This window comes from Daphnia pulicaria, chromosome 2 (genome assembly GCF_021234035.1).
Source record: "Daphnia pulicaria isolate SC F1-1A chromosome 2, SC_F0-13Bv2, whole genome shotgun sequence".
Taxonomy (NCBI): Eukaryota; Metazoa; Arthropoda; class Branchiopoda; order Diplostraca; family Daphniidae; genus Daphnia; species Daphnia pulicaria.
In genome coordinates, this window is record NC_060914.1 from 3,405,929 (window position 1) to 3,430,190 (window position 24,262).

General features: G+C 40.3%; 1 protein-coding gene across 3 annotated transcripts; it reads left to right on the top strand.

Moving 5' to 3' along the window:
• The first annotated feature begins 629 nt into the window (after nt 1-629).
• On the top strand, nt 630-22,398 carry LOC124327540. Of its 3 annotated transcripts, XR_006916167.1 has the most exons (4): nt 630-1,685; nt 9,395-9,404; nt 9,563-9,566; nt 22,385-22,398. XR_006916167.1 is itself a non-coding variant. In XM_046786509.1 (3 exons), exons 1-3 carry the CDS (start codon nt 1,650-1,652, stop codon nt 2,122-2,124), a joined length of 351 nt encoding a protein of 116 aa, XP_046642465.1. In that variant the 5' UTR covers nt 641-1,649; the 3' UTR covers nt 2,125-2,985. The 3 variants fall into 3 exon arrangements, 2 of the variants coding, with proteins under 2 accessions (XP_046642465.1, XP_046642466.1); XM_046786509.1 differs by lacking the exons at nt 9,395-9,404; nt 9,563-9,566; nt 22,385-22,398 and adding exons at nt 1,766-2,043; nt 2,106-2,985 and having other exon boundaries at nt 641-1,703; XM_046786510.1 differs by lacking the exons at nt 9,395-9,404; nt 9,563-9,566; nt 22,385-22,398 and adding exons at nt 1,766-2,043; nt 2,106-2,985 and having other exon boundaries at nt 642-1,685.
• The last annotated feature ends 1,864 nt before the right edge of the window (nt 22,399-24,262 follow it).

Below are 24,262 nucleotides of genomic sequence, written 5' to 3' on the forward strand. Positions count from 1 at the left end.
TCAGTCTTTGCGGTTTTTTTTAGAGACTTGTGAAACAAGGTGTCTTGTTTTTTAGTTTGAACTTCCCGGACAGTTCCTCAGTTTGCCCTCTACACCTTGACTAATTCTAACGTTCTTAAAGAAACGGTATGCAATGTCAAGCAATGCCGCAACATTCATTTTTTTCAATTCACAATGATTGTCTCACCTTTCGATTGCATGTCGTGTATGTTACGCTGTTGGTTGCTATGACCTCTGCTTTCAGCACCTGCCTATCAATACATTTTTAAGTTGAACATTACGCTGAGGTTGAAGCTACCGACGGACATTTGCAATAACAGGAATTCAGGATTCCACGGTTTGGCAAAGTCGTTTACCAAAAATTCTTACAGAATACAGATCGACTGAGCATTGGGTAGTCTACGCTGTTTTAGGTTGGTCCACGATTCACAACGTGTGAGTCAATTTTTTTTTCACATTCAAGCTCGTGATGATACAATGAATGTATGATAATAGGATAAAATAAGGTTAATAATTCGTTTGTTAAGTTTTTACGGAGACGATTAATCTCATAAAATATTATGTGTAGATAACTGGTCATTTTAATGCTATTAAAATACTTAAAGCTGAGATTGAGAAGCTCCGTATAAAAAGACATTTCGTTTCGTTTTTTACTCCTGTTGGATGTTTTGCTAATACATCAGAGTGGATTCGTAAGAGTGCATTTAATGAACACTATGAATAAAGAAAACCGAACTATATTTTCTGTAAGTATTTCTTAGAAGATTATACATTTCTAATTAAAAAACTATCAACTTGTCATTGTAAATGTAGCAGGCTAACGACAAAACGAAGGCAACTGTCTACAAGATGGCTGTTGCTTGCGCAATGGATGCATTTGACAGAAAAGCAAAAATTGCACACAACATTTCCAAAATACGGCTACTAATAAAACAACACCGAAGTAGTTATATAAATTTTATAACTTATTTATCTGTGTAATAAATTTTTCTCTTTTTAGTTGACATTTTGAAATTAGATTCAAATCTCATGATACCACTAAACAAGTTGGTGGAACATGATATTAGCAAAACGTACAAGGGGAACATAAGTCAATTTGATCACTATATCTGTCAGTATTGCGACGATATACGATATACGTAAAAAAATGGCACGAGTTATGTAAGCATAACTCAGGATTGCATTCGTCATGATTTGGCGAAATAATGTTAAAGTACTACAGAAAAGCTGATGCATTAACAGATGACACCATTCGCGCTGCCATCGAGTTAATGTCACGAAATTTAATTGGGGAAGAAGAGTTCGCTATCTTCGTAAAGCCACGGAGGAAGAGATGGAGGAGGAACATCGACTAGTTACAAAAGTGACTACCCCAGTGTCCCTTTCTGAAAAGTTGCCAGATTGCGGGAACTTGACCTGAGACCCCACATTGCCAGTTCTAAGAAAAAAAAACAGCAGAAAATTGTTGTTTTGATTTGGGTCCCTGGTGGTGAAAGTTGGAATCAAGGGCTGGGTATTGGTCGCTTCGGGACTTTCACCAATACGTCGTTTCTTAGAACTGGCAAGGTGGGGTCTCAGGTCCAGTTTCCGCAATCTGGCAACTTTTCAGAAAGGGACACTGAGGTAGTCACTTTTTCCTGTAGAGGCTTATGAAGCGATGTTCCTCCTTCTTCTCATCCTCCGTGGTAAAGCATAATCATATGGTTAGAATTTAAAGCACACAAAAATTTTAAAAATTAAAATTGAAATTTTAATTTTTTAATAGGCAAAGTTGGGAGAGCTACTGCAGTCCATGGAAGCTAAGGATTCGTCTGAGGATGGAATGGACGAGCCTCTGCTTCCACCGGTCCCATCTCCACAGTTGGCAAATAATGCAGGACCAATGGAAGACATTGAATTAATCGAAATTGATGATTCGTCTCTGGATGGATTGGACGTGCCTATGCTTCCACTTGTCCTCTCTTCACATTTGTTGAAAAATGCAGAATTAATTGAAGCCATTGCAGCAGATGAAAGCTTCATAATTCAAGAATGCGATTACGAGTAAATAATTAGACTACCATTGTAATGGACAATGCTAATCATCACATTTTATTTCGCTTTAGAACGAATTCGTTGATGTAAACCAAGAGAACTCCGGTTCTTTGGCTCACAAACTAGCTTTTCTCCACTTTTCAAATGAACCCCCCATCCACGGAAATCTACCGCACCAACACTCCCGTTTTTCATTGCGCACCTGGCAGCGTTAATTCACTATCACGGTCAAATCGCAATCTAATGCACCCAAAAATAAACGAAAAAACAATTAAGGCCCGCGAATGAAACTGGTAGGAATAAATCACGAGTGAAACGATTGCACAGTTAATAGATGGGAAACAACTTTGAAAACATTACAATGACAAGGCTTTTGTGAGCTATCAATCGTCCAACAGCGTCGAAAAACAAAAGTGTTGGCACGATCAACCTTGATGAAATGGATTAGTTATCTTGGTGCCGTATTACGCTTCTTAAAATTAAATGATGCCAAAAGAAGAGCTCCACGGTAGACTGACTTGAAGTAACACTGCCATCAAAGTATGGGTTACACGACTCGGAACTGCACAAAATCATACAACATTATCTATTCAAATGCAATCTCGCCTTCAACACAGTTTTAAAATTATCGAGTGGGAGATCAAGTAAGGAAATCAACGCATTACAAAACAAGTCTTTATTCAATTGGCATTCTTTCACACTACAATGAGTAGACAATTACAAAGCAGAAGCATAAAACCTAAAAAAAAACCCAAAAATTTCATATTCCAGTCTGACGAGTTCGATACGATTACTTGAAACAGCAAAGATTGAAAGATTGAAAGAAACTTAAAGAAAACAAAATCAAATCTTCACTAGGCATACCACACCTAATTGTTTATGTGGCGAAATATATCGTTTGCAACCTGGAGAAATGTTGCGGGATTATCACGCACAAAGGTAAATGTTGAAGGCAAACTACACATCAGCTCAGGGTATTTAGACATAAAACGCTAGGGCAGCTACTTCTAAAGATTGTAACCCCAAAGCTTTGCAGCGTTTTCAAAATCAATTTGGGCAACAAGTCGACCCAAACAGTATGAGAGCAAGTCGTGAATGACATAACGATTGGCCAACGAGTACATTTCGAAAAGGGACTGGAAACCACCAACAGAGCAATAGCGTTCAGCAAGGGCACCCGTGTACTGGAAGTTGAGCATGTCAACGAAGAGCTGGCAAGGAATATCTGCAATCTCGATCGTGTCATTGGCCGAATCCTGCGGGTCGTTGCGGAACAGTGCGTGGAAGTGCTCGTTGCCAACACACAAAACATGCCTGTGCGCCTTGTAAATGCTGCCGCAGTGAAATTAAAAGGTTACGTCACACAACGCTTGAGACTGGAGCAGGCGATAGAGGTGTTGCGGCAGCGAAATCCGATCAATGTTAAACTGCAACAGTAAGACTATGGAATTCTTGATTTTGGTTTCCCAAAATGATATGCCCCATTTTCCTTCAGTAGTGGATGACGGATGAAGTCGCACCATGTTTTCGTCACCACCCTCCAAACAGACATCCCGCGGTAGCCAATTGGGCACGGCGCTAGCGCTGGTGGACGTCGCACTGCACATCAAAGAAATGGAATTTCTAAATCCAAACCTGAGCCTGGTGTGGCTCAGGGAAACGACAAACGTCGTGGCGTTGTACACGGGAATTGGAAAGTAATCAATCGTAAATGGACTTGAGTAACTGCCGTCTTCAGTGTTGGACGCCAAAAACTGCTAGTGAATCCGATACGTTTGATGGTAGGCATCAAACATTTTAAAAAATCGAAAATTGTAGATAGAAACTATGAGATGATGTAACTGTTGAAACCTGGTCTAAAGCTGTTGAGCACTGCAAAAGGAATAAAACAAAAAACGAGAATTACAACCCAAACGTGGGTATGGGAAAAACACTATTTTGAACAGTGATGAAAAGACATTTTCTTTTACAATTCGATCCATTGCTTGAGAAACGCACCCACCATGAAAGCCGCGTGAAGAAATCCTTGGTAAAGAGCAAAGGGCGCCAACACACATAAATGACAGACTGCGTTTGTCTAGGAATGCGCGACTTTTATACGGACAGATTAAGATTTCCCTTATTCCAATGCAGCCCCGCCCTAAGTCATTACGCCAATATTGAGTTTTAATATTAATTCAAAAAATTGAGTTTTAATTTTTGAAATTTTTGCTTACTGCACGGGAATAACATTCTGTCCGTTTACAACAAGCATCAACTATTCTATATAAAAAACCCTTGACTGAGGTGGTATAAGCAATTTTCCATAGCAGGGTCATCCTACGACATCATTTTTTTTTCGTTTCAGCATAACGCCATTGCGACGTTACAGCAGTGAATTTATTGAACGAGCTTGCACGTAATCGTTGACATCGTTCAAAATTTATAATGGATAATGTTCTTCATTGCGCTAGAGAACGGCAACGTTGCGGCATCGATAACTAGTACCTCAAGGTTCATTCCGCTACGTTCAGTTGGAAGAAACATCGAAAGTAAGTCACCTGTAGACTCCGCGACAAGATATCGGAATGACTAGAAATTTATTTTATTATAACAATAGTATAATTCATATCGAGTTACATAATTTTTCATTGTGAGATCCACATTTCAAAAATGTAGCACACGATTATACAGGGAACAAAAGGAGACACTGCTACTTAACGATTTATCGTAACATTGGATAATAATGTATCCATGAAGAACACGCAATCGGCTGTCCTTTTTTTAGGTTGGTTTTTTGTCACTTGCACCAGTAACAGTTGCATGCAACATTCTCCGATTCCCTGCTTGTTCGCAAGTAAACGCGCAATTAACTCAAAAAAGAATTATCACTTCTCTCTCGCCGGTTGCTAATCTAACATTTCTCAAACGACGTGCTTTCCTTTTTTGAATGTTTCAAGGGGGTGATGGAGAGTTCAGAAGTAGGCGCTGTGAAAAATGGGAAACTAACGACAACCTTTGAGGTATTTTAACCTGTCATTTACACGGTAATAATGACGATAAGTGAAGTACCGTCAAATTAGGGAAAACGTTCACGGTTTATAGTTCGCTAACAGCTAAGCTTTGATGAACACCACACTACATGTATGTAGTTTTCCTGACCACGGGGTCCTACTGAAAGGACAAGCTGTAAATGATTCAGCCAATCATCAACAACGGAAAGTTAGCACAAGAATAACAACAAGCGACACCAACAATACGAAAGCAACGACAAAGTAAGCTATTCCATGAAACGCTACTGTGTATTAATAAAAAAAATTTTCTACTGTATGTCACCACATACTGGTTTAAACCAATCTGTTACTTCTTGTAATGAACTAAAAACAAAACCCCGTCAACACGCAGCAGTAAAAAAAAACATACAAAGTAAAGATGAAAACCATGAGAAGGTAATACAACACCAACAATAAGATGGACATTAGACGAAATTTCTGCAGTTGGACTTTGGGTAACGAATCACTCACCACCTGGCAGAGGGCACGTACTGGTATAAACCAATCTGAAACTACCTCTACTAAACTAAAAATTAAAACATCCTTGCCAACAGACAGAGAAGTGGAAATGAGAGACACACACAGTTATGTTGAAAACCATAAGATAGCGTACGAAGGGAAGACCTCTGCCACTAACATCATCAGAATTGAAAGTGGTTACGACAGTCTATCTCTGGGTAGCGACTCACTTACTACCTTTAAAGTAATTAAAGAACTCCTCGGCCACCCACAGGAAAGTTGCTGTGTTGACGTGTGCGTACTCAACCATCTCCGGATCACGGCACATGTCGGAAAACTTATTGGCCATGAACGTCAACGCCGCTTTTTCCACTTGGGGTATATTAACGGATTTCGACCAATCGTACAATGACACAATGTTGACCAAATCCAGTTTAGGAATGATGAGTCGGCCGCAAAAGGTTAACAAACTCTCACTGGCATAGTGATTCGCAATCTCGGACAATACAATAAGGTCGTCAAAACCACTCGGGGTACAATATCGCGGGGGAATCATGCCCGTGTACAGATAGCCAATCACGTCAACAAATATGTCATACGGTATGTCGACAACGGTGATTGTACCCGTCAACGTCTCCCTATAACTGCTTCGAAACAAAGCTTGAAAATAAGGACAGTCAACACACAAAACGACCTTATGAGCCTTGTACACAAGACCGCAGGGAAATTTGAACTGGACGTCACACATTTATTACCTCTCCAAGAAACAATATAAATTGACGAAGGGAATAGCTTGGAATTGGAGGTGAACAACAAGCATAGTGACTGTCCTGCAGGCTCTAAAAGTAGCTGTCCAATACGTAAATGTGTCGCTCGTGGGAGACAAAGCCAACGTTTTACCGTCGGCGTCGTCCAAGCTCACGGATATTGGAAGGCAGTTGGGGGTAGCATCCGCGTCGTTCGTTGGTGCGCAGCAAGTTAGACGAAACCAATTTGAAGACTCCAGAGTAGTTGATGCGCCATGGAAAGTGACTTCGTACCTAGATCTTTGCCTCAGAGCTTGATGATCAACCTCAAATCGGCTCGAAAAGGTAACACTTCTTGACGCTGACGGAGCAAGTAACTCACAGTGGACTTTATACGAGCCAGACGATAGTTATGGTTACAAGATGTCAATTTAGTTGTCTGGAATCCTTGCATTCCTGGTTTGCTGGCCTCATGCAGTGACGACATGCATGTTAAACTGTGGCAATTCAAAGGATACATTGCGATGTATTCACCATTAACGCTATGTTTCAATAAAGACTTTTCCACGATTATTCTGTATTTTTATTGGCATTGTATTGTATCTGGCAAAGGTCAACACGTTAACAAGTGCATTGACGTGCTTAACGAAATGGTGTGGCAATATAACGTCGTGACTATTGAGTGACTCGTTCTCTGTCTGGCTTTGTGAGTATTTATAATTCATAGTAAATTGAATTTTCTTAATTAACGTGCTTTTCATTCCTAGGCGTCCCCTGGAAGGTAACGAAGCCCAAGTTTGCTGTTTCATCATTCAATTGCTACTTCTAAAAACACCGCAGTTCCGTTCGCGTGTTCAAGATTTCGTCAAAGATAATTCGTCCGAGCACTGGCGTCTAAACAATTGGCACGAAAAGCATTTAGCTTTCCAGCGAAAGTTAAATAAGTTGAGTTTGCCATAATGGCCATTAACTTTGCAGAGCCTGTGCCAACACACCGAGGTACGTTTAAACAAAATATCGTCACATTGCGACGGAAAAATTTGGAAAATCTAGGAAGGAGCTGAAAGTGAGGCAGCCGCAGCTTTCAGTCGATTAGTAAAGTCTTTGAGAACTATGGATTATTTGGCGTTAGGTGAGCTAATGATTGAAGCAGATGCTATGTGTCGTGTGTTTTGTCTCTGTGTAAATGAGACACACTTTACAAGAACCATGTTCCGTTACAATCCAGTATTGGGATCAATTGAGCTGGAACTTCCCTTCCCTTGGATTAGTCTGGATTAAACTACACTTTCCATGAACTGCCCGATATTCAGAAATTCCGTTAACTGTTTTCGATGTTCAAGTCTTCCAACAACAGTACAATGGACCTGGTTTTCTCCTACTTACATAGGCAACAACAACTTTCAAGTTTATTACCTCCGTTTAAGAGAATAATATGATTAAATAATTGCTTAAATCAATTCAGACTATTAGACAAATTTCATGTGTGCAGGTTCTGCTCACCTTGTGGTACTTCAGCACTTTACAACGTTCGATGGCCAACACTTTGATTTTGTTGGATCTTGCACATATCTCCTCACCCGAGACTTTTTAACTTACAATTTTACACTAGCTATGCAATATGTCGACTAACGCGGAAAGCCTTACGCATCGGTCCTTCAGCTGATCATTGATGGTGTTCAGTGGGACTTAGATCTAGCCAACCGCATCGTACGCGCTAATGGAATCAGCCAAATGATTCCGTCTTTTGGTTCCTCTACTAAACATGACACTGCCGCTTTTTTTAAGAAGATTGGAAATTTGTCATAGAATAATTTGTAAAAGGAATTCGACTGGAATGTATCGCAGCTAACTGCTGCACTTTTACATTATCTGGTAATTTTCGAAAAATTTCTTTCCGTTATGTGTGCTAAAAACTTGCCCATTTACAGGTAGGTACAATAATAAAGTCGCTTGATTGCTGGGTACCATGGAGTTAGTTTAGGTTAGTTTCAATGGAGTTAGCAGCTTTAGCTACTTTCAGTTCTTTTCTATGAGAGAATCCTCTTTTGAAGTGCTTTTCTGATCTATTCAATCGTTTCTCGGTTGCAAATATTCATCGTCGCCTTGACGGGTAACACCTATAGTTGATCTTGAATAAAAACCATATTCGAATGGATTTCTTGATAACCAATTGATAGTTCAAGAAAACTATGGTCGCTCTTCAAGGACATAAAAAAACATCAAACGATTGCCCTTGTTAATTTGCATGAATTCTCTGCAAATTCCGCATTTCATACACTTCTGGTTTGACAGAACCATTATTTATGAAATGGAAAAAAAATTTAGAATTAAAAGAAAAATATAATTTTGAACTACACATACCGTACTGCATTTCAAACAGTACAATCTTTACATTCTTTCTTCCTCACACTGTATACCCCTTTCTGTTGCATTACTTAGGATTTTTTATATTTTCATTTCTTTCTCGCCTCCACCTCCCACATTTCATAACTACGCTGTCTTTTTTTTGCTCACCCTTTTTCTCCAACTTTATTGTCTCAATTTAACCTTCGCTCATTTCACCAGTACAAAATCCTCCAATTTCTACAGTAAATAAAGCTCTTCCCACCTTCCCAAGTTTGATTTTCCAGAATTTGACGTTAGTGTTTACACTTATTACATTATTGGCGTGCCTTCTGGGACGTATTTGAATTTGAGGTTCAACAAAGCTACCTACACCGGAGACACGGAGTTCAACGTCTTAAACTCTCGACTGAAGGGCCCACCCAAAGCAGCACTGTCAGACCTCACTCTAAAACAACGAAAGATCGCTTCGGTCAAAATAATAGTATCTGAGCTGCCCAGACGCGAGAGCTTTATAACATGGCGAAGCCTTAACTGATTGTGCAAGTTTACACATCTTTGCTGACCTGTTGGAATCGCACATCAGAGGCTCGGATGCTTTTGGCAAAACGGCTGATTCTCGTTTGCATTCTCTTGAATAAGCTCTTGTCTGACCGACGTCGTAAATTGGCTTGGCAATATGGGACTACAGAATGGACTCTAGAGGATTTGGAGGTGGTGACAAAATGAGAACTCGAGATATTGTACGATATTCCGTTCGAACAGCATTCCAACAAGAATTTGACAGGTTTTAAAAAGAACAATATGCTTTTCGCGGAGCCCCTCAATCTACAAAGAAGAAGCAACGCTGCGTTTACTGCACCAAACTTGTATCGGGAAAGCAACCAACCTGTACTTAAACTGCTTATACGAGTCACAATTAATTTGAAAGAATGCCCTTCCAAGATTCGTTGCAAATACTGCTCCAAGGCGCATAACTCCAGTTTTCATCCAGACAACTAAAAAGAAGTCTCCGAGAACCAAACCGTGGCCTCCATGTAAGTTTCTATGTCTCCATCCACAACCTTGGTGCCCGCTTTTCATCATTTGAATTCGTTTGGATCGTTTTCTCAGCCGCATATCTTTCTCAAGACAGCGGTTTTGGATGCACGCTTCAATGGCTTTAAAAAGTTCTTACATACTCATAGATGAGAGATCGCAATCTATCTTTATAACATTATGTCTGGCTAAATTATTGCGCCTAAAGCAATTTTTCCGCGAAAATTTGCTGTTTTCCGGTTTCTCCATGAATCAAAAATATTTTTCTATGTGGCATGACATACGACTTGTGAAATGTTTCTATGTGAAGTCTTCCTTGTCCTTTAACACATTTTGGTAACATGAAAAGTCATTTCAATGAATAGTTACTGCACTCTCTTGTACCTCTGACTCGACAGCACAGCATTCACTTTCTATCACAATATCCAAAGACATACCAGAATTGATATTAACCTTATCCCAATCACTCTTTACGAAATTCCCGGAAACCTATTGTGGTAACATGACTTTCAACATGTACGTATTTATGTTTGACTTAATTTTACGACAAACTTCATTGTCAACAGGAACATATACTACAGCAATATCACATTCAATGAAAACAAGAAGCACGCCAAATAGAGAAAAAATCACGATCATCTGCTGTTGAATTAGATAGTAATAAGGATGCTTTTTCTTTAACGAAAAAGCATCGCTATCTTGGTTGAATGATAAGAAGAAATCACTATGAGATTCAGCAACTTAACTTAATTTATTACTGTCACGGTATTCCCACGAGCAGTTCCTCTCAAGAACACCATTTCCGTGACATTTGCAATGAAAAAGTTCATCAGGTGAAGCTCCAATTACTAAATATTATGGTGACACTTCTCAATTTGAAATAAATCATGTAATTTTTTTTATTATTTTCGCAGAAGCTTTTCTGATACACTTTGGATGCCACACTGATACACTTTGATTCATTTTGGATGCCATACCTAAAACAATTCATAAATTATTATTTACAAATGTAGAGAACAGGTGTTAAACAGTAAACATACCGTGTTGCTTCTGTAGAAAACGTACTTCCAGCAGGGTACCTTTTTCAAAGCAACATAGAAGGATTGTCTTTGTTAGTGTGAAAAATATGATATGATTGTGAGGCAGTAAATAAACGGTAACCGTACGATTCGGCCAAAAAAATACGATTCGGCCTGGCCGAATAAAAAAACAAAGAATTGTGGCCGCTTTTCTGAGTTTTTTATTCGGCCAAGGCCGAATCGTATGAGTGGAAAAATACATTGAAATATACAATTCGGCCAATGCCTTGTTTTTATGTTTTTTATTCGGCCAAAAATGGCGAGTAATTAATTAAAAAATATACCGTTCGGCCAATTGATCAGACTTCTTTCTATTCTTGAATTGAGTGGTGGCCGAATGAGAAATTATTGACTTTGTGCGATTCGGCCAAAAAAAATTTTAATTTGGCAACCATTATATTGAAGGAAGGAGAAGGCCGGAGGATTGCCGCCAATAATTTGGTCTATAATAGTCAACATTCTAGTTTGAATTTTACTAATTGCCTTGGATGAACACTCGGAACACTCTGAACGTCTATCCATACTTTATAATGTCTCAGTGCTTCATTTGCAAGTTATAATTTGTTGGTGCTGTGGGTCGACGTTGTACAATGGAGCAGTCAAACATCCACGTTTCCATCAAATTTGTGTCCAAAATGGCCCAATCAGCGTACAGCGTTTTTAAGCTGCTGTACGCTGATTGGCAATTTTGGACACAAATTTGATGGCAACACAGGATGTTAGACTACTCCATTAAGAAAATTAAGTGTAAAAAATTAGTTGCTCAAATAAACCTAAAAGGTAAAATGGCTGACAGCCCTATTATCTGAATAGCCCTGAACAGCCCTGAATCGTCTGATAACCCTAATACGATTCGGCCAAAAAACTTGGCGAATAATTTTTCGGCCGAATCGTCTCATAAATTTAAGGCCTATGGCCGAATTTTTTTTTTTTAAATAATTGGCCGAATCATTCAATTTTTCAACAGGCCGAATCATTCAATTTTTTCAACAGGCCGAATCGTATATCGTCAAAAGATCATTCGGCCTAAAGTTCAAAATTGTTTTTGGCCGAATCGTACTGTATGGAGTGGTAACGGTTTCAAATTGGTGACTTAAACTGATTGATTGTTGCTTTTGCAACTGCTTCTGATTGTGGTTTTGTGATTATGAAAAAATTCCTTTTTTTACTTTTTGGGGTGCGTTCTACGGAATTTACCTGATGGGATCTATTAAAATCACAGAGTTGCGTGATAAGTTCCTGTGAATTAAATAGATATATTCAAATATTACTGATGAAATATAATAAATGGATACTATGAACAAACACAGATCGCTTAGGGTGAATACTAATCATTGGTTTTCCTTAGATGTATTGGGCATAGTAGCTGCATAGAAAACACTGTCGCACACTGCATTGACGTGGCAGCATACTCCACTTAGTTTTCTGAATAAAAATCTGTCTATTGTCTTTTTTCTTTTTCTTCAATGTAAATACAAAGTGTCATGGCGTTAGGATTTCATTTTGTTGGCTAACTGACGAACAGAAATGTACAGTGTGCATTTTCCTACGTGCTTTGTTCTCCAAATTCACCTAAAACAATTTTTGTCTTCTAGCCACTCAGCTTGTGGATTGCCGGGGCAATGACAGGGGCAATGAAATTGTAACCCACTCTGCTTGAAACTAAATTCGCTGCTGGTGATTTAAATTGTGAAGCTGGCAGGTAAAAATACATTATCTACACTTGTATTCCATAAGAAGTGGGAAAACAGCAAATGTTGATGGTTCACTCGGGAAAGGGATTTTGAAAACTTTACATGCACACAATTGATGGGCCAAAGAATTTAATTTAAAAGACTATTTTGGCCGATTATGAAAGTGTTGTCTTTGTCCTTGATGAAATTATAAATGCATACAAATTCTCCGCTGTCTAAAAAACACAATTGTTCGGATCTTTTCGTGAAATTACCCAAGAAGAATACAAAGCGATTTCATATTGATTACTGGAAGGGATAGCAGACACGATCGGACCGCGACACTGTGGTTTATGAAGAAAAATTGAAACATTTTGTGTTGGAAACATTCGGCTATTAGTCTATTGAGTCCACATATGCTATTTCACCCATACATTTGACTAGTTGTGCAAGCGGCTTATCACTTTTACTAATGAGTTTTTTTTAACCGCTGAAGGAAGTTTTCAAAAGGAAAACAACTAAAGCTATCAAGTAAACTGAAACGACGGACATACAAGATGAAGCAAAGAGTGAACATGTATAGTGACAAAGTGCCACCCACATATCTTTATTGAGGCTTTCTGTACAAAATGGCTGAGTAGTCGATTACAAAGAATCATAACCAATTCTCTATCTAAATGAGAAGGTTCAGAAGACAATAACTCGATTGCGGTGTGCAAACATAGAAAATAAATGTATAATGAAGCTGGTAACCCGTCCTTAAGAACGACGGGTCCTGTGTATAGCAAAAATTCCCTAAGATCAGTAGCTTTCCATCTTGGCAGTTCACTTAATAAATACGGAATGAAGTAAACTTAATAAAAAAGACGTCGAAACCCTCTTGAGTTCGCTGGGGGACATCATGAACAGGAAAAACGACACGGCCATGTTTCTTTCCTGGTTTTTTGTAAATGAAGCCTCTCGTTGTACACTTGGAGCAGAAATTCTACAAATGATAAAAAAATTAGTTTAGCAGTGGTAAATGCAATTGTTTTCTTGTATCGGAATGAATCACCTCAGCAGTATGGCCAGCTCTTCCGGTAGCTGCAGACTTAGCTAGATTTTCTGCTTTAAAAGCTGTTATTTTAATCTGAACTCGTTGCATCTCTCCAGTTGACAATTCTACGTCGATGCCACCGTTTGCCATGATGAAATCCATTTCCTTATGAAAGGGGTAAAATACTCATCAATATCATCTGGTTTGCTCATTCCATGAAATACACCGATTAGGAACGGAGTTATTTCTCCTTTGATGAGACCCCAAAGAGGCCAAAAGGAACTTGTATTGCTCTTTGCTAAAGGAATGCCGTCAATTTTTCTTAGAAACTGGCTTGCTAATGGAGAATAAAGGAATTCGTCGAAGTTGGTCTTGTAAACATTTTTCAACACTAAAACATACACAAACATACCGTCCACCAAAAATGCGTTTTGTAGATGAATTACTCTTGGTGTATTGAGCAGGGTACGGGAATCCTTTGTAAGTTGACGAAAACAATCATTCTGGTATTTCAACTCCCTTAGCCCACTTAACAATGAAGGCTCTTCCCTAGCATACAAGTTTTCTTACATTGAAAAAAGATTATTACATGGTTGTAGATCTTTTCACGCTTCACGCTTCACAATAATCTAAAAAAACATCATGTTGAAAGCTTATTTTTCGCCTACATTAGGATTGCATCTCTTTACGATAACTCAAACGTGAGTGATCGCGAAAAGGAGGGTACAACTTTAGCCCGTAATCTGTCGTGTTTTAAAAAAGTGTGGAAACACTCGCCGTGGGTAATGTCTACTGTACAAATTATTCATTTATTAATTTATTTTTCGTTAATAACAAATATTTTTATTTTATGAGCATTAATTTGGGGCATAATAGCATTTACTAAAGTCCATTACTTTGGGTGGGTTGGAACAGGCGATATGTGCCAAATGGTAAAACAGTGTGCGGGATTAGGGAGGATGATTTTCTTTTGCTTTTCCTATATTTCCTTGCCATTACTATTTCTTCGGATCTTTATTAAATGATAACCGATTTAAGTAATTGATAACCCAAAGCCAAGGCAACTTAATTTCTCCTCGGTGATAAGAGGTTTCTTATGTTCATGCACAAGAAAAAAATGTTATAATAACAATATATGTTTTTTATTTTATTTTGAATATACTAAATTGTGAATATCAAATAAATAACAGAAAAATGATGTAATATGTAGAGTTTTATGACAGACATCTAAATAAAAACTAAGCATATCTTATTGACATGCAATAGCCTGTGCATCTGGTATCTCACGAAAACATAAAGTCCCAACCCGTCCACAATGCTTCTTCCCGTATATTCGGCGCTTAAAAAAATAATTGACACAAAATTTAGCTTATTCGTACCTACATCACATTCAAAAAGGAATTTTTTAAACTATTATTTAAGATGCTCAAGATATCACGATTTTCGTGACACTTCTATTTGCAAAAATTTTATTCAGCGCACTTCTCTCTCTGACTCGCGTTGTAAAATTGTCACTAGATGCGGAAGAGTAGTCTTGCACATAGTTTCAGGTCTTTAGTTCGTTTTTCCTGTTTCCTATGTATCAAGGGCTTATTATCAATTGACACAGATGGAACTTTCAAATTGATCCTGCAAGACGGCCGGCATAACCGCGGGCAGTTTTTTGGCACAGTACTGAAGGAGTCTGACGAAAAATTTATGGGCATCCTGCTGCCTGCCAAGTCCATACGATGGATCCAAGAGCTGTACTACATGTTGCATAAAATCACTGCAATTCCAAAGAAATAATTCGGCAAATCAGTACCTCACGTGTCACCAAACAAGCAAGACATAGGGGAATGCAAGTCGTTAGGAAAAAATAATTAAAGAACCACTAACCTATGCATAACGTTCACCATCTTTTGTTAACTTGCACCCCACTTCACCATTAACTTCACAAATTTATCAAAAAGAGTGGGCAAAGTAAGGCGGATGTCGGGGAGCTTACCCTCAATGTCAAGGCACACCTCCTCCAGTGAAAAAATTGCTTGAAGGGCGGATTTGACAAAACAGCAATTCCGGATGTTAACAAATCTATTGATTGAAGGAAAAATTAAAAAAAAAATCATGTTCTATTGGTCGAATGAGAGAAACAATCGGTTAGTTAACACCGAAAACGATAAAATTTCTTGCAGTGGAAGAGGGCATTGAAGGAGAAGCCCTATAAAGAGAGACAGAAAACATTGGCGGCCTTTTACGGAAGGACCGGTTTTGCCTCTATTACTTCTGTGTTGACACCATTGCTAATGGCAATGATTGTTGACACCCTGTTACACCGTCACTCAAATCCCGACACACCTCTTTCATCGAAAAAGTGCCTTTACATTGTAATTTACGTCAAAGCAGTTTCCACTGTCGAGGAAGCCGGTAGATGCCAAGCACAAGCACACGAGATAACGTGAACGTTAAAAAAAAACCTTACATGCAGCACCCTCGGAATGTACTCACCCACAACGAGCAGTCTTCTTAGACGACGAGATTTAACCTACACTTCTTCGCCCGGTATAATAACGGCACCACACGTTGCTGCATCGAGGGGGAAAACCCTTGAGCAACCCGTCCAACAGTTTTTTATGAGAGCAGGTCGAGTGCAGTTTACAAATTGGCAACATGTCGGAATGACAATTAATGTTCCTCCATCGGCAGCTAAGGTTGGTATGCGATGCTAACGTTTAAAAAACCATGCAATAACATTCCATTTTGCAAAAAAAAACAAGTAATGGCACATACGAAGTGAAACATTTCCTCCTCATCACACATGGCCGTATTACTCGAATGGCAAATAAGGGGGGGGGGATTTAAAAAAAAATTACAATGACATTTGTCATTTTCAGTCTGCCAAATGACACTGTCTGGCGGCAATAGAGTTCTTTTTGGCTGCAACACTACATCAAATATCAGTTTTCTACGAGTTTGACAGGGTAAAAAATAATTTTTCCTTTTCATTCGGCCAATGCTGTCGGCTTTGCCGAATGAAGCAAAAGGACGGAGGCCTATTTCTGGTGGGAAAGGGTGCCCTACGTCCTCCCGTCCATCCGTCTCTATGCCAGTTATTCACGGGTTTCACATCTTTCTCAGCAGCAAATTTATTTTTTCCTTTTCATTCGGCCAATGCCGTCGCCTTTGCCGAATAAGGCAAAAGGACGGAGGCCAATTTCGGGTGGAAAAGAGTAGCCTATGGCCTCCCGTTCATCGTGGATGGGTCCCGTCCATCCGTCTCTATGCCAGTTATTCACGGGTTTCACATCTTTCTCAGCAGCCATTTACCGTTAGAGTTAAAGTTTTATTGTGTGCTTCGCAACGGACGTTTGATGTCACCTTTGTTTTAATGCAATTTCAACACGCATTGCAGACCTTTTGGCACAAAGAGAACATTTAGAAATAAAGTGGAATTAAGAGAACATCTAGCAGCGTATTCTCACTGCGGTATAGATCCGGAGTTGTATAGCGATCTAAAAGCATTTCGAAAAGAAACCAAAAGGCTGCAGTTGCCGGGCGAAAATACGGTGGAGGCCGAAGAGGTCGAAGATATATGAAGAACCGCCGGTCGAAGATAATGAAGAACCACCAACGTCTCTCGACTCAGCTCCAATCGAGTGCTGTTGGGGCTCGATTGTCAAGAAGTACAACGCGGTGACTACCAATCACTATTTAAACTGGCCGATGCCACCAAATGTGATCGTTGATGTACAGCAGGAAAGCTCGGGCCAGGTGAATATAAAGCTCTTAATTTGTTTTACCAGAGCAAAAGTTGAATTTTTTGTTGTGGAGACGATACGATAATTTTTTTCCTCCTTTTCTTTCTTCTCACTCCGATATTGTTGCACTTTGCCAAGTTCGGCACCAACGACGACTGCGTTGCAAACGATCGCGCTCAACAAAAAGAAATTCGACGAGTGGATTGGTACGGAAGACGCCATTGTGGGGCATCTCGAACGTAGGTGGCAAGTTGTTAGAGAATGGCATATTGAAAGGTTTAATTAAGTTTTTAATACGGACTAAAAGTGAAAAAAATTTGCCGAAGCGCTCCAGTCCGACACATTCATACCCGTGCCTGAATACCAGGAAGACGACGGACCCGTTTGCTCACTCTGCGAGCGACGTGTTTACAAGTTGGCCAAATCGAAACCCGCGACCTGTAGGCAATGCAAGAGCCGCATCATCACAGAATACTGGGAAGTGACTGTCACCAACGCGGACAGCTACCCACTTCAAAATCACGAGGCGACTAGAAGAGAGAAAACGCTGCTGTTCATGTGCGCACGGAAGTCGGGACTGTCGGAAAAGTTGGCCGACAATCATTTCGACATGTTGCTGAAAGCCGTACAACTTTGCGAAACGTAAGTGATTGTTTGTGGTGTTTTACTTTTTTTTTGTAATTTCTACGGGAATAGGGTGCTGTTGGTTGGGGGTGGCGCTTTCTAAACACGGAAGCACAAGGGTTGTGTGGTTGTCATGGCCGAGTGGCGCGGAAGTGTTTGTGTGTGCGCGTTAGTCGGTGTGCACTAGTTTAATTTTTTTTTTTTATTTTTTGCAACTTTTGTCGATAGTAAAGCTGGCCATTTCGGCGAGGGGAATCGTCCCGGCCTCCAGCAAAACATATTGGTTATGAGAAAGTTTGCTAGCGCGGCTTGCGCTCGCTCGCCTTAGTCCTCGATGAGTCAACCCACTAGCTGGCAAACGGTCGACGTCAAGACGCTCAACATGTTACCAGATTTCATCGTTAACGCCTACCGGCCGGGCAACACTGTTCTAGTTTCCATGAACCAGCCAGTCAGCGTATGCATTGGTCACCAAGACCTGGTGAGTTTTTGTGATTGTTTACGTGTTTAGGAATTCAGTTTTTTTGGTGCGATTAGGCCGCACAGCCAATGTTGATGAAACAGGCAATGAAAGAGATTTGCTGTTGGTCACTAAGTTTTCGTGAGCAGTGAAATTAGTGGCAAAAAAAAGACCCTGAAACCGCTGCGTCAGCCAAGCTGGCGCAGCACCTGCTGCTGAATGCAATAGAAGCTGCGGTCGACGCACTGTTAGCTTTTTCGTCTGAATGCCTTCGAGTCAATGCTAATGCTTGTTGTTGCTTTTGTTGCTTTTGTTGAATGCTCGCGATTTTTTTTTTGTTGCAGAAAGCTTTCATCACGGAGATGTTTGAGCGAGGCATTCCTCGAGATGCGTTTTTTTATTGTCGCGGCTTGAAGACTGAGCACAAGAAGACGGTCAACTATGCGGCGAATGTTTTGGCCGCCGACATTTTATACAACATAGTAAATAACGTGCCGAGATACGGTATTAGGCCACCAGCTTCGGGATACCTATACGCCGCTCAGGTTGGTAAGTTTGCAACACAATACACAATACCTGCTTCCTTTATTAAGAAAAAAAAATTGGAAAAAGAAAAAAAGACGAAATTTTTGTTGTTGTTTGGATTACTTTGGATGTAATTTCTGTGTTGTAAACTAATGCTAAAAAACAAAATTGTGGCGTGAGTGCGTCATTTGCTAAATGTTTCAATTGAACAAAACATTTTAGGTGTAACACAGCGAGTCAACAGGGCGCAATCGGGACGAGAAGGGACGGGGGATGACGACGGCAACACGTCCTCCCAAGTGAAGTTGATGGTAAATGTTTTTTTTTTTTTTTTTTTTTTTTACTTAGCTAGATCGAGAATCGGAAACTATGTTTGCGTTGTTGATGGAGAGCGTGAGTACTGGCTGGCTGGCTGGCTGGCTGGCTGGCTGGCTGGCTGGCTGGCAACTGCATGTCTGTCCTCTTCGAAACGGCTTAAAGTTTTTCTTGTATCGTTTACGTCGTCGTTACGGTTCCTTTTTTTTTGGTTTGTTACTGTTTGAATCCAGGAAGTCCGTGCCGATGAGGACGAGGCTTTACTATGTAATCATCCGTGTTGTCCGGAAAATGAGATTGGCCCTCACTTTTCCGTGCAGTGCGGACTGTGCACGCGCTGGTATCACGGCGACTGCGTGGAGCTCTCCCCCAACACGGCCAAAAAACTCAACGATAGCGACATGGACTGGCTGTGTACCGAGTGCGCGACTGTAGGCGGGCTGGGCAAGCAGTATCTTTGGGAGCGACGGTTGGATCTAGCCGTGAACTACTGCAAGGAGCTCAATGACCACTCCATCTACGCCGACGTCATCAAAACAGGTAGAGTTGAATAGGCACATGTATTTATACGTTTTTCCCATGTCTGTGTGTGTGTGTGTGTGTGTGAGTGTGTGTGTGTGTGTGTGTGTGTCCTCGTCCAGACAAAGCTCTCGGCACGACTGCTCCAACGGCGCGACACGTGATCATTGAATCTGCTGCTGCTGCTGCTGCTCCCCCCCCCCCGGCTCGGCTCAACTCGGCTTCTTCTTGCCGCCAGCACGGAAAATGAAACAGCGCTGCCAGTTCCTTGAAAAAAATTGAGAAATCACCCGCGGCCATCACACCGGGTCGAGAAAACAAAAAAAAAATTGGGTGTTGGTAATCTGCATTACAATTCTGCATGACTGCATGACGGTAATCTGCATGAATTCACTGCATGAACAGGGCTTTCATGCAGCGCCCGCTAGAGGGCGGATGCGAGAGAGCACTAAATTTTGAGCACTTATTTTTGGAGAGCACTAAATTAATGCTAACTTCGGAGCAGTTAATTTTTTGTCCCTATGGCGTTCCATACAATACAAAAACACTAGTTATTTATTAGTGTGGGAAAAAGAATATATGCCTTTAACACATATTTAATCGTTTGTGTGTGTCACGAGAAAAAAAGAAAAACGTTTTGAAGAAATAGCCCGCGACTAATAATCATCGTTCGTTCAAAAAGAACATGAGGCTATTTCTGTTTATTCTGTACACATCTGTTTATACAATAAAATTAATTGGAGGGAATGATGATCCTGCCGATCGTTCAGGTGAATTATTTAAAAAGAAATTGAATGAATTTGTCAAGCATCTCCCATATTCAAAGGGTAAATGTTATTTGTTTTGTGTCATTTTTGTTGTTGAAGTCTTGTAGTATTTGTAAATGTAAAATAATAATGTTTCAGGGAGACAGAGACAAATATCTCCTTCAAACCAATGAAATGTCAAATTATCAATCGGTAGCCAGCCTATGATTGTATATAGTCTTACATAACAGAATACAAAGCGATAGGGAGTGCCACACAAGTGAATAGTGGTGTTATGTTGTCGACTGCTCCCGCCGAGATAATTTCTTTTTAGTTTGCTCTTCGTAACTAAACTTGTTGATTCTCGAAACGAACGGCTGTGGGCCTGTGGCCGGCCTGTTTAATTGACGGGTCGATGACAGTTTTGCGTGAACTAGAGAGCTCATAGCTATTTTCACATTAGTCCAAAAACAATTTCATTTATCGCTTATTGAATTTGGTAAATTCCCCGCATTTCTCAAAGTCAATAAGCAAAACAGCCTCGCCTGTTTAGTAATTGTCCATCGATGATGGTTTTCAGTCACGATGATGGATGCTGCGAAGAGATTAAAAACGTTTGAGCGATGCCGGGCCGTGGGAAGGCCTTTGCTGTCGAATTTCTGTGTATCCTCTAATTCGATTTGCGACTTGTGCCAACATAAACCTTGGCCCAAAAATATATTGTGGTGTTATTAAATTTCGTGGAAGTCATTATAATAGAATTGATTAATTAGGAATAACATATACCTGCTGTTTTGTGTGCGGCACCAGCACCGTCGTTATACTTTTAAAATTCATTTCAACTCCCGGTTCCCACAAAAGTCGTCGCGTGGTGTTTTGTATTGGCGACAATGTAGGCTATAAGGATTTCGGTTGTCTTCCAACTTTAAAAAAAAAAAAATAAGGCAGAAAATGATCGTACTAACATCCGGAGTTATCAACAGGCCAAGCATAGTCGTAGTCCAAGCGTAAAAGTTACAACATGTCAAATCCAAAACCGTTCAAAGCGGATTGAACCCCGACAAATTTTGCGAAGAGGCCAGTTGCTGAATAAAAGTCTTAAATCTAAACGGATTGTTATAGTTTGTAGGTTCTTACTGATTCAGAGATGAAAACCAAGACATGATTTAGTCTGTTCCACTCCACTGTTATGGAAATCCACTGCCGGATGTTGCCAGTCGATGATTAGCTAATAGGAATGTCAGTGACGATCCCCTCCTCTCAGCCTGTTTTTAGTTATAGAACGTTGCAGTTGCATAGCTACAACTGCTCCAGCCGATCCGGCTCCATTCCGGCTCTCACAATAACGATGGAAATGGATGAAAATCTGTCTTAGAGGCCAGTCTGTATAGTTAAGGAAATAATCACAGAATTAAATTTTCATGCGAGTTAAGAGATTCAAGTAGACTCAAGCCGACTCAAGCGCCATCTCTAAACACCAAAATGCCTGAAATAAGTTATGCCATGGTAGCATAGAAATCAGCACACGAGTGATTTCGCGTCCTATCCATAAAAGCCGTTAGAGTTCGCCCCGACGACCGGAACCAATTTATTATTATTTGAATGTTTTTCACTTCCAATTTCTTGCAGACGCAATGCTGCATCGCTGCCCCAGTCCAAAAACAAAATGTAAAGCAAATATTTAATTTCATGACCGTATAGCTACATCTTGTATTGCTTAGTACGACGACTTATGCAAATTCAATCGAAAAAAAGAACATTGACAAACAAAGAACAGCTACGGCAATTTGAATTTTTCCGAAATTCTTTAGCCTGATTGTAGAAGTTCCTCATCTAGAGCTTCTCGGAGATCACAGTCGCATGCAAGGTGTCTCGAACCGACTCCAGCTCGACAGGTGGCTCTAAGGAAGAAACTGCGTGTGGCTCATTCACGATGTTCTGAGAGATCAGTGCTGGATCCGCTGAAACGACCGGACTGAATGCTGCGCTAATGGACGTATTTGTTTTTATCCAAGAGATCAACGCTTCTGACTTTGCGGCTGCCAAAGCTTCCATTCCAGTTGCCGCAGCTTTCAAAGTGGTTAACGCTTTTAACATTGCGTCATCAGGGTTGTTCGGTTGGGGAGAATCTTTCTCCAGCTCAACAGGTGGCTGTACGAAAGAATAAATTGTGTGTGGCTCTTCATTCACGATGTTCTGAGAGATCAGTGCTGGATCCGCCGAAACGTCCGGAGTGAATGCTGCTCTAATGGACGCCGCTGCTTTTTTCACAGAGATGACCGCTTCTGACCTTGCGTCTGCCACAGCTTCCATATATATAACTGCAGCCTCGAGTGTAGCTTTCACAAAGGTTGTCGCATTTAACCTTGCGTCACCAGCAGGGTTGGGTTAAGGAGAAGAATCTTTCTCCAGTTCAACAGGTGCTGGCTGTACGAAAGAATAAACTCTGTTTGGCTCTTGCAGGATGTTCTGAGAGCCTAGTGGAGCCACTGAAACGCCCGGAGTGATTGATGCTCTCATAACCGCCGCTGCTTCTCTGAAATAGGTGGTAGCTTCAGAATATGCGGCTGACTCAGCTTCCATTGCAGTTGCCCCAGCATTCAAAGTGGTAGCCATTTTCAACCATGCGTCAGGTTTCGTTTGAGGGAAATCTTTCTCCTGTCGTCTGGAATCCATTGGGTAGAAAATGGGTAGAACGGGGTTGCTGGAGCGGAGAAAATTCTGATTTGTCGTAAATAATGTCACGAGCACGGGTAATGGGCGACGCAGTGGATGATCACCGTTCAGGTTTGTGGCTTGCTCTCATTAATGTTCACGAGAACAGATTTTCCAATATTTTTCAGATACCCTTCACTAGGTTATCACTTCGACAATGTCCAACACCACCGACAGACAGACACACGATCAAAGACAGACAGTTGGACTCAGACTACAACGGAAGGTTCTTCTTATATAGAGGGGGAGGAATCGAAGAGGCGACTTTGTAGCGCAAACGTTCATTCATCGTGGTTGAATCGTACAACCTATACAAACACATTCCATTCACATGTACGTTTCTCAAACGTGGCAATAAATAAGACAAGAAAAACCAAACAAGATAATATTGGAAACGTTGTAGCTACTAAGGCTAATTTATTCAATATGGCAGGGAAAAATATTTTTTCCATCAGACTGGTTTTTAAAAATAAAGAAAGAGAATTGCGGCAAATGCGCCAACAAGCAATTTTCTATCTAATAAAACAAATACAAAGCTCTTAATCCAACCCGGGATCGATGACAAAAGGAGGGTAAAAAGGAAAACTATCGTCGGGAGCAATACACTTCATTTCTTATGTGAACAGAATTCAAGTAATAGCTAAATTAATCGACGCAATCGGTCTCTTAACTCGGAAGCGAAGTGAACGGCAAAACTAAAGCTATAGCAAATCAGCAAGATAATTTTATTTTTTGTCGAAATAATTCAAGTGAGATATTCAAACTCTTAATAGTACATGTAGAATTAATGTGAAAGTAAAAGATAACGACGTGTTGGATGCACTTGCATTTTTTGAGTTGTTGTAATAATTCAAATGAGAAATTCAGGAGAAATTAATCGACGCAATGAATCCCTTAATCCAACGCGGGATCGAGGTTATATAACTGCGACGGCATCGATGCGCGGTCTTCGTTCACGTAGAAACAAATTCACAGAAGAGAAAACATCAATGGGGAAATCTTTAAATTGAGGAATTACTCGACAGACCAGCCATTTCACACAAAAAATATGATTTGCAGAAACGTTGAGGCCAATAATGTAAATAGCCTATAATAATCATGTGAAACATGAGCCGTGATATGTAGCAAATATTATTAGGCTACTATGAACTATGAAGTGCGAAGAATGAATGTAGACG

Coding starts and splice junctions, on each gene's coding strand:
- LOC124327540 (XM_046786509.1), top strand. CDS start 1,650: ATGAAGCGATGTTCCTCCTTCTTCTCATCCTCCGTGGTAAAGCATAAT. Junction 1,704..1,765: donor TGGTAAAGCATAATCATATG/GTTAGAATTTAA, acceptor ATTTTTTAATAG/GCAAAGTTGGGAGAGCTACT.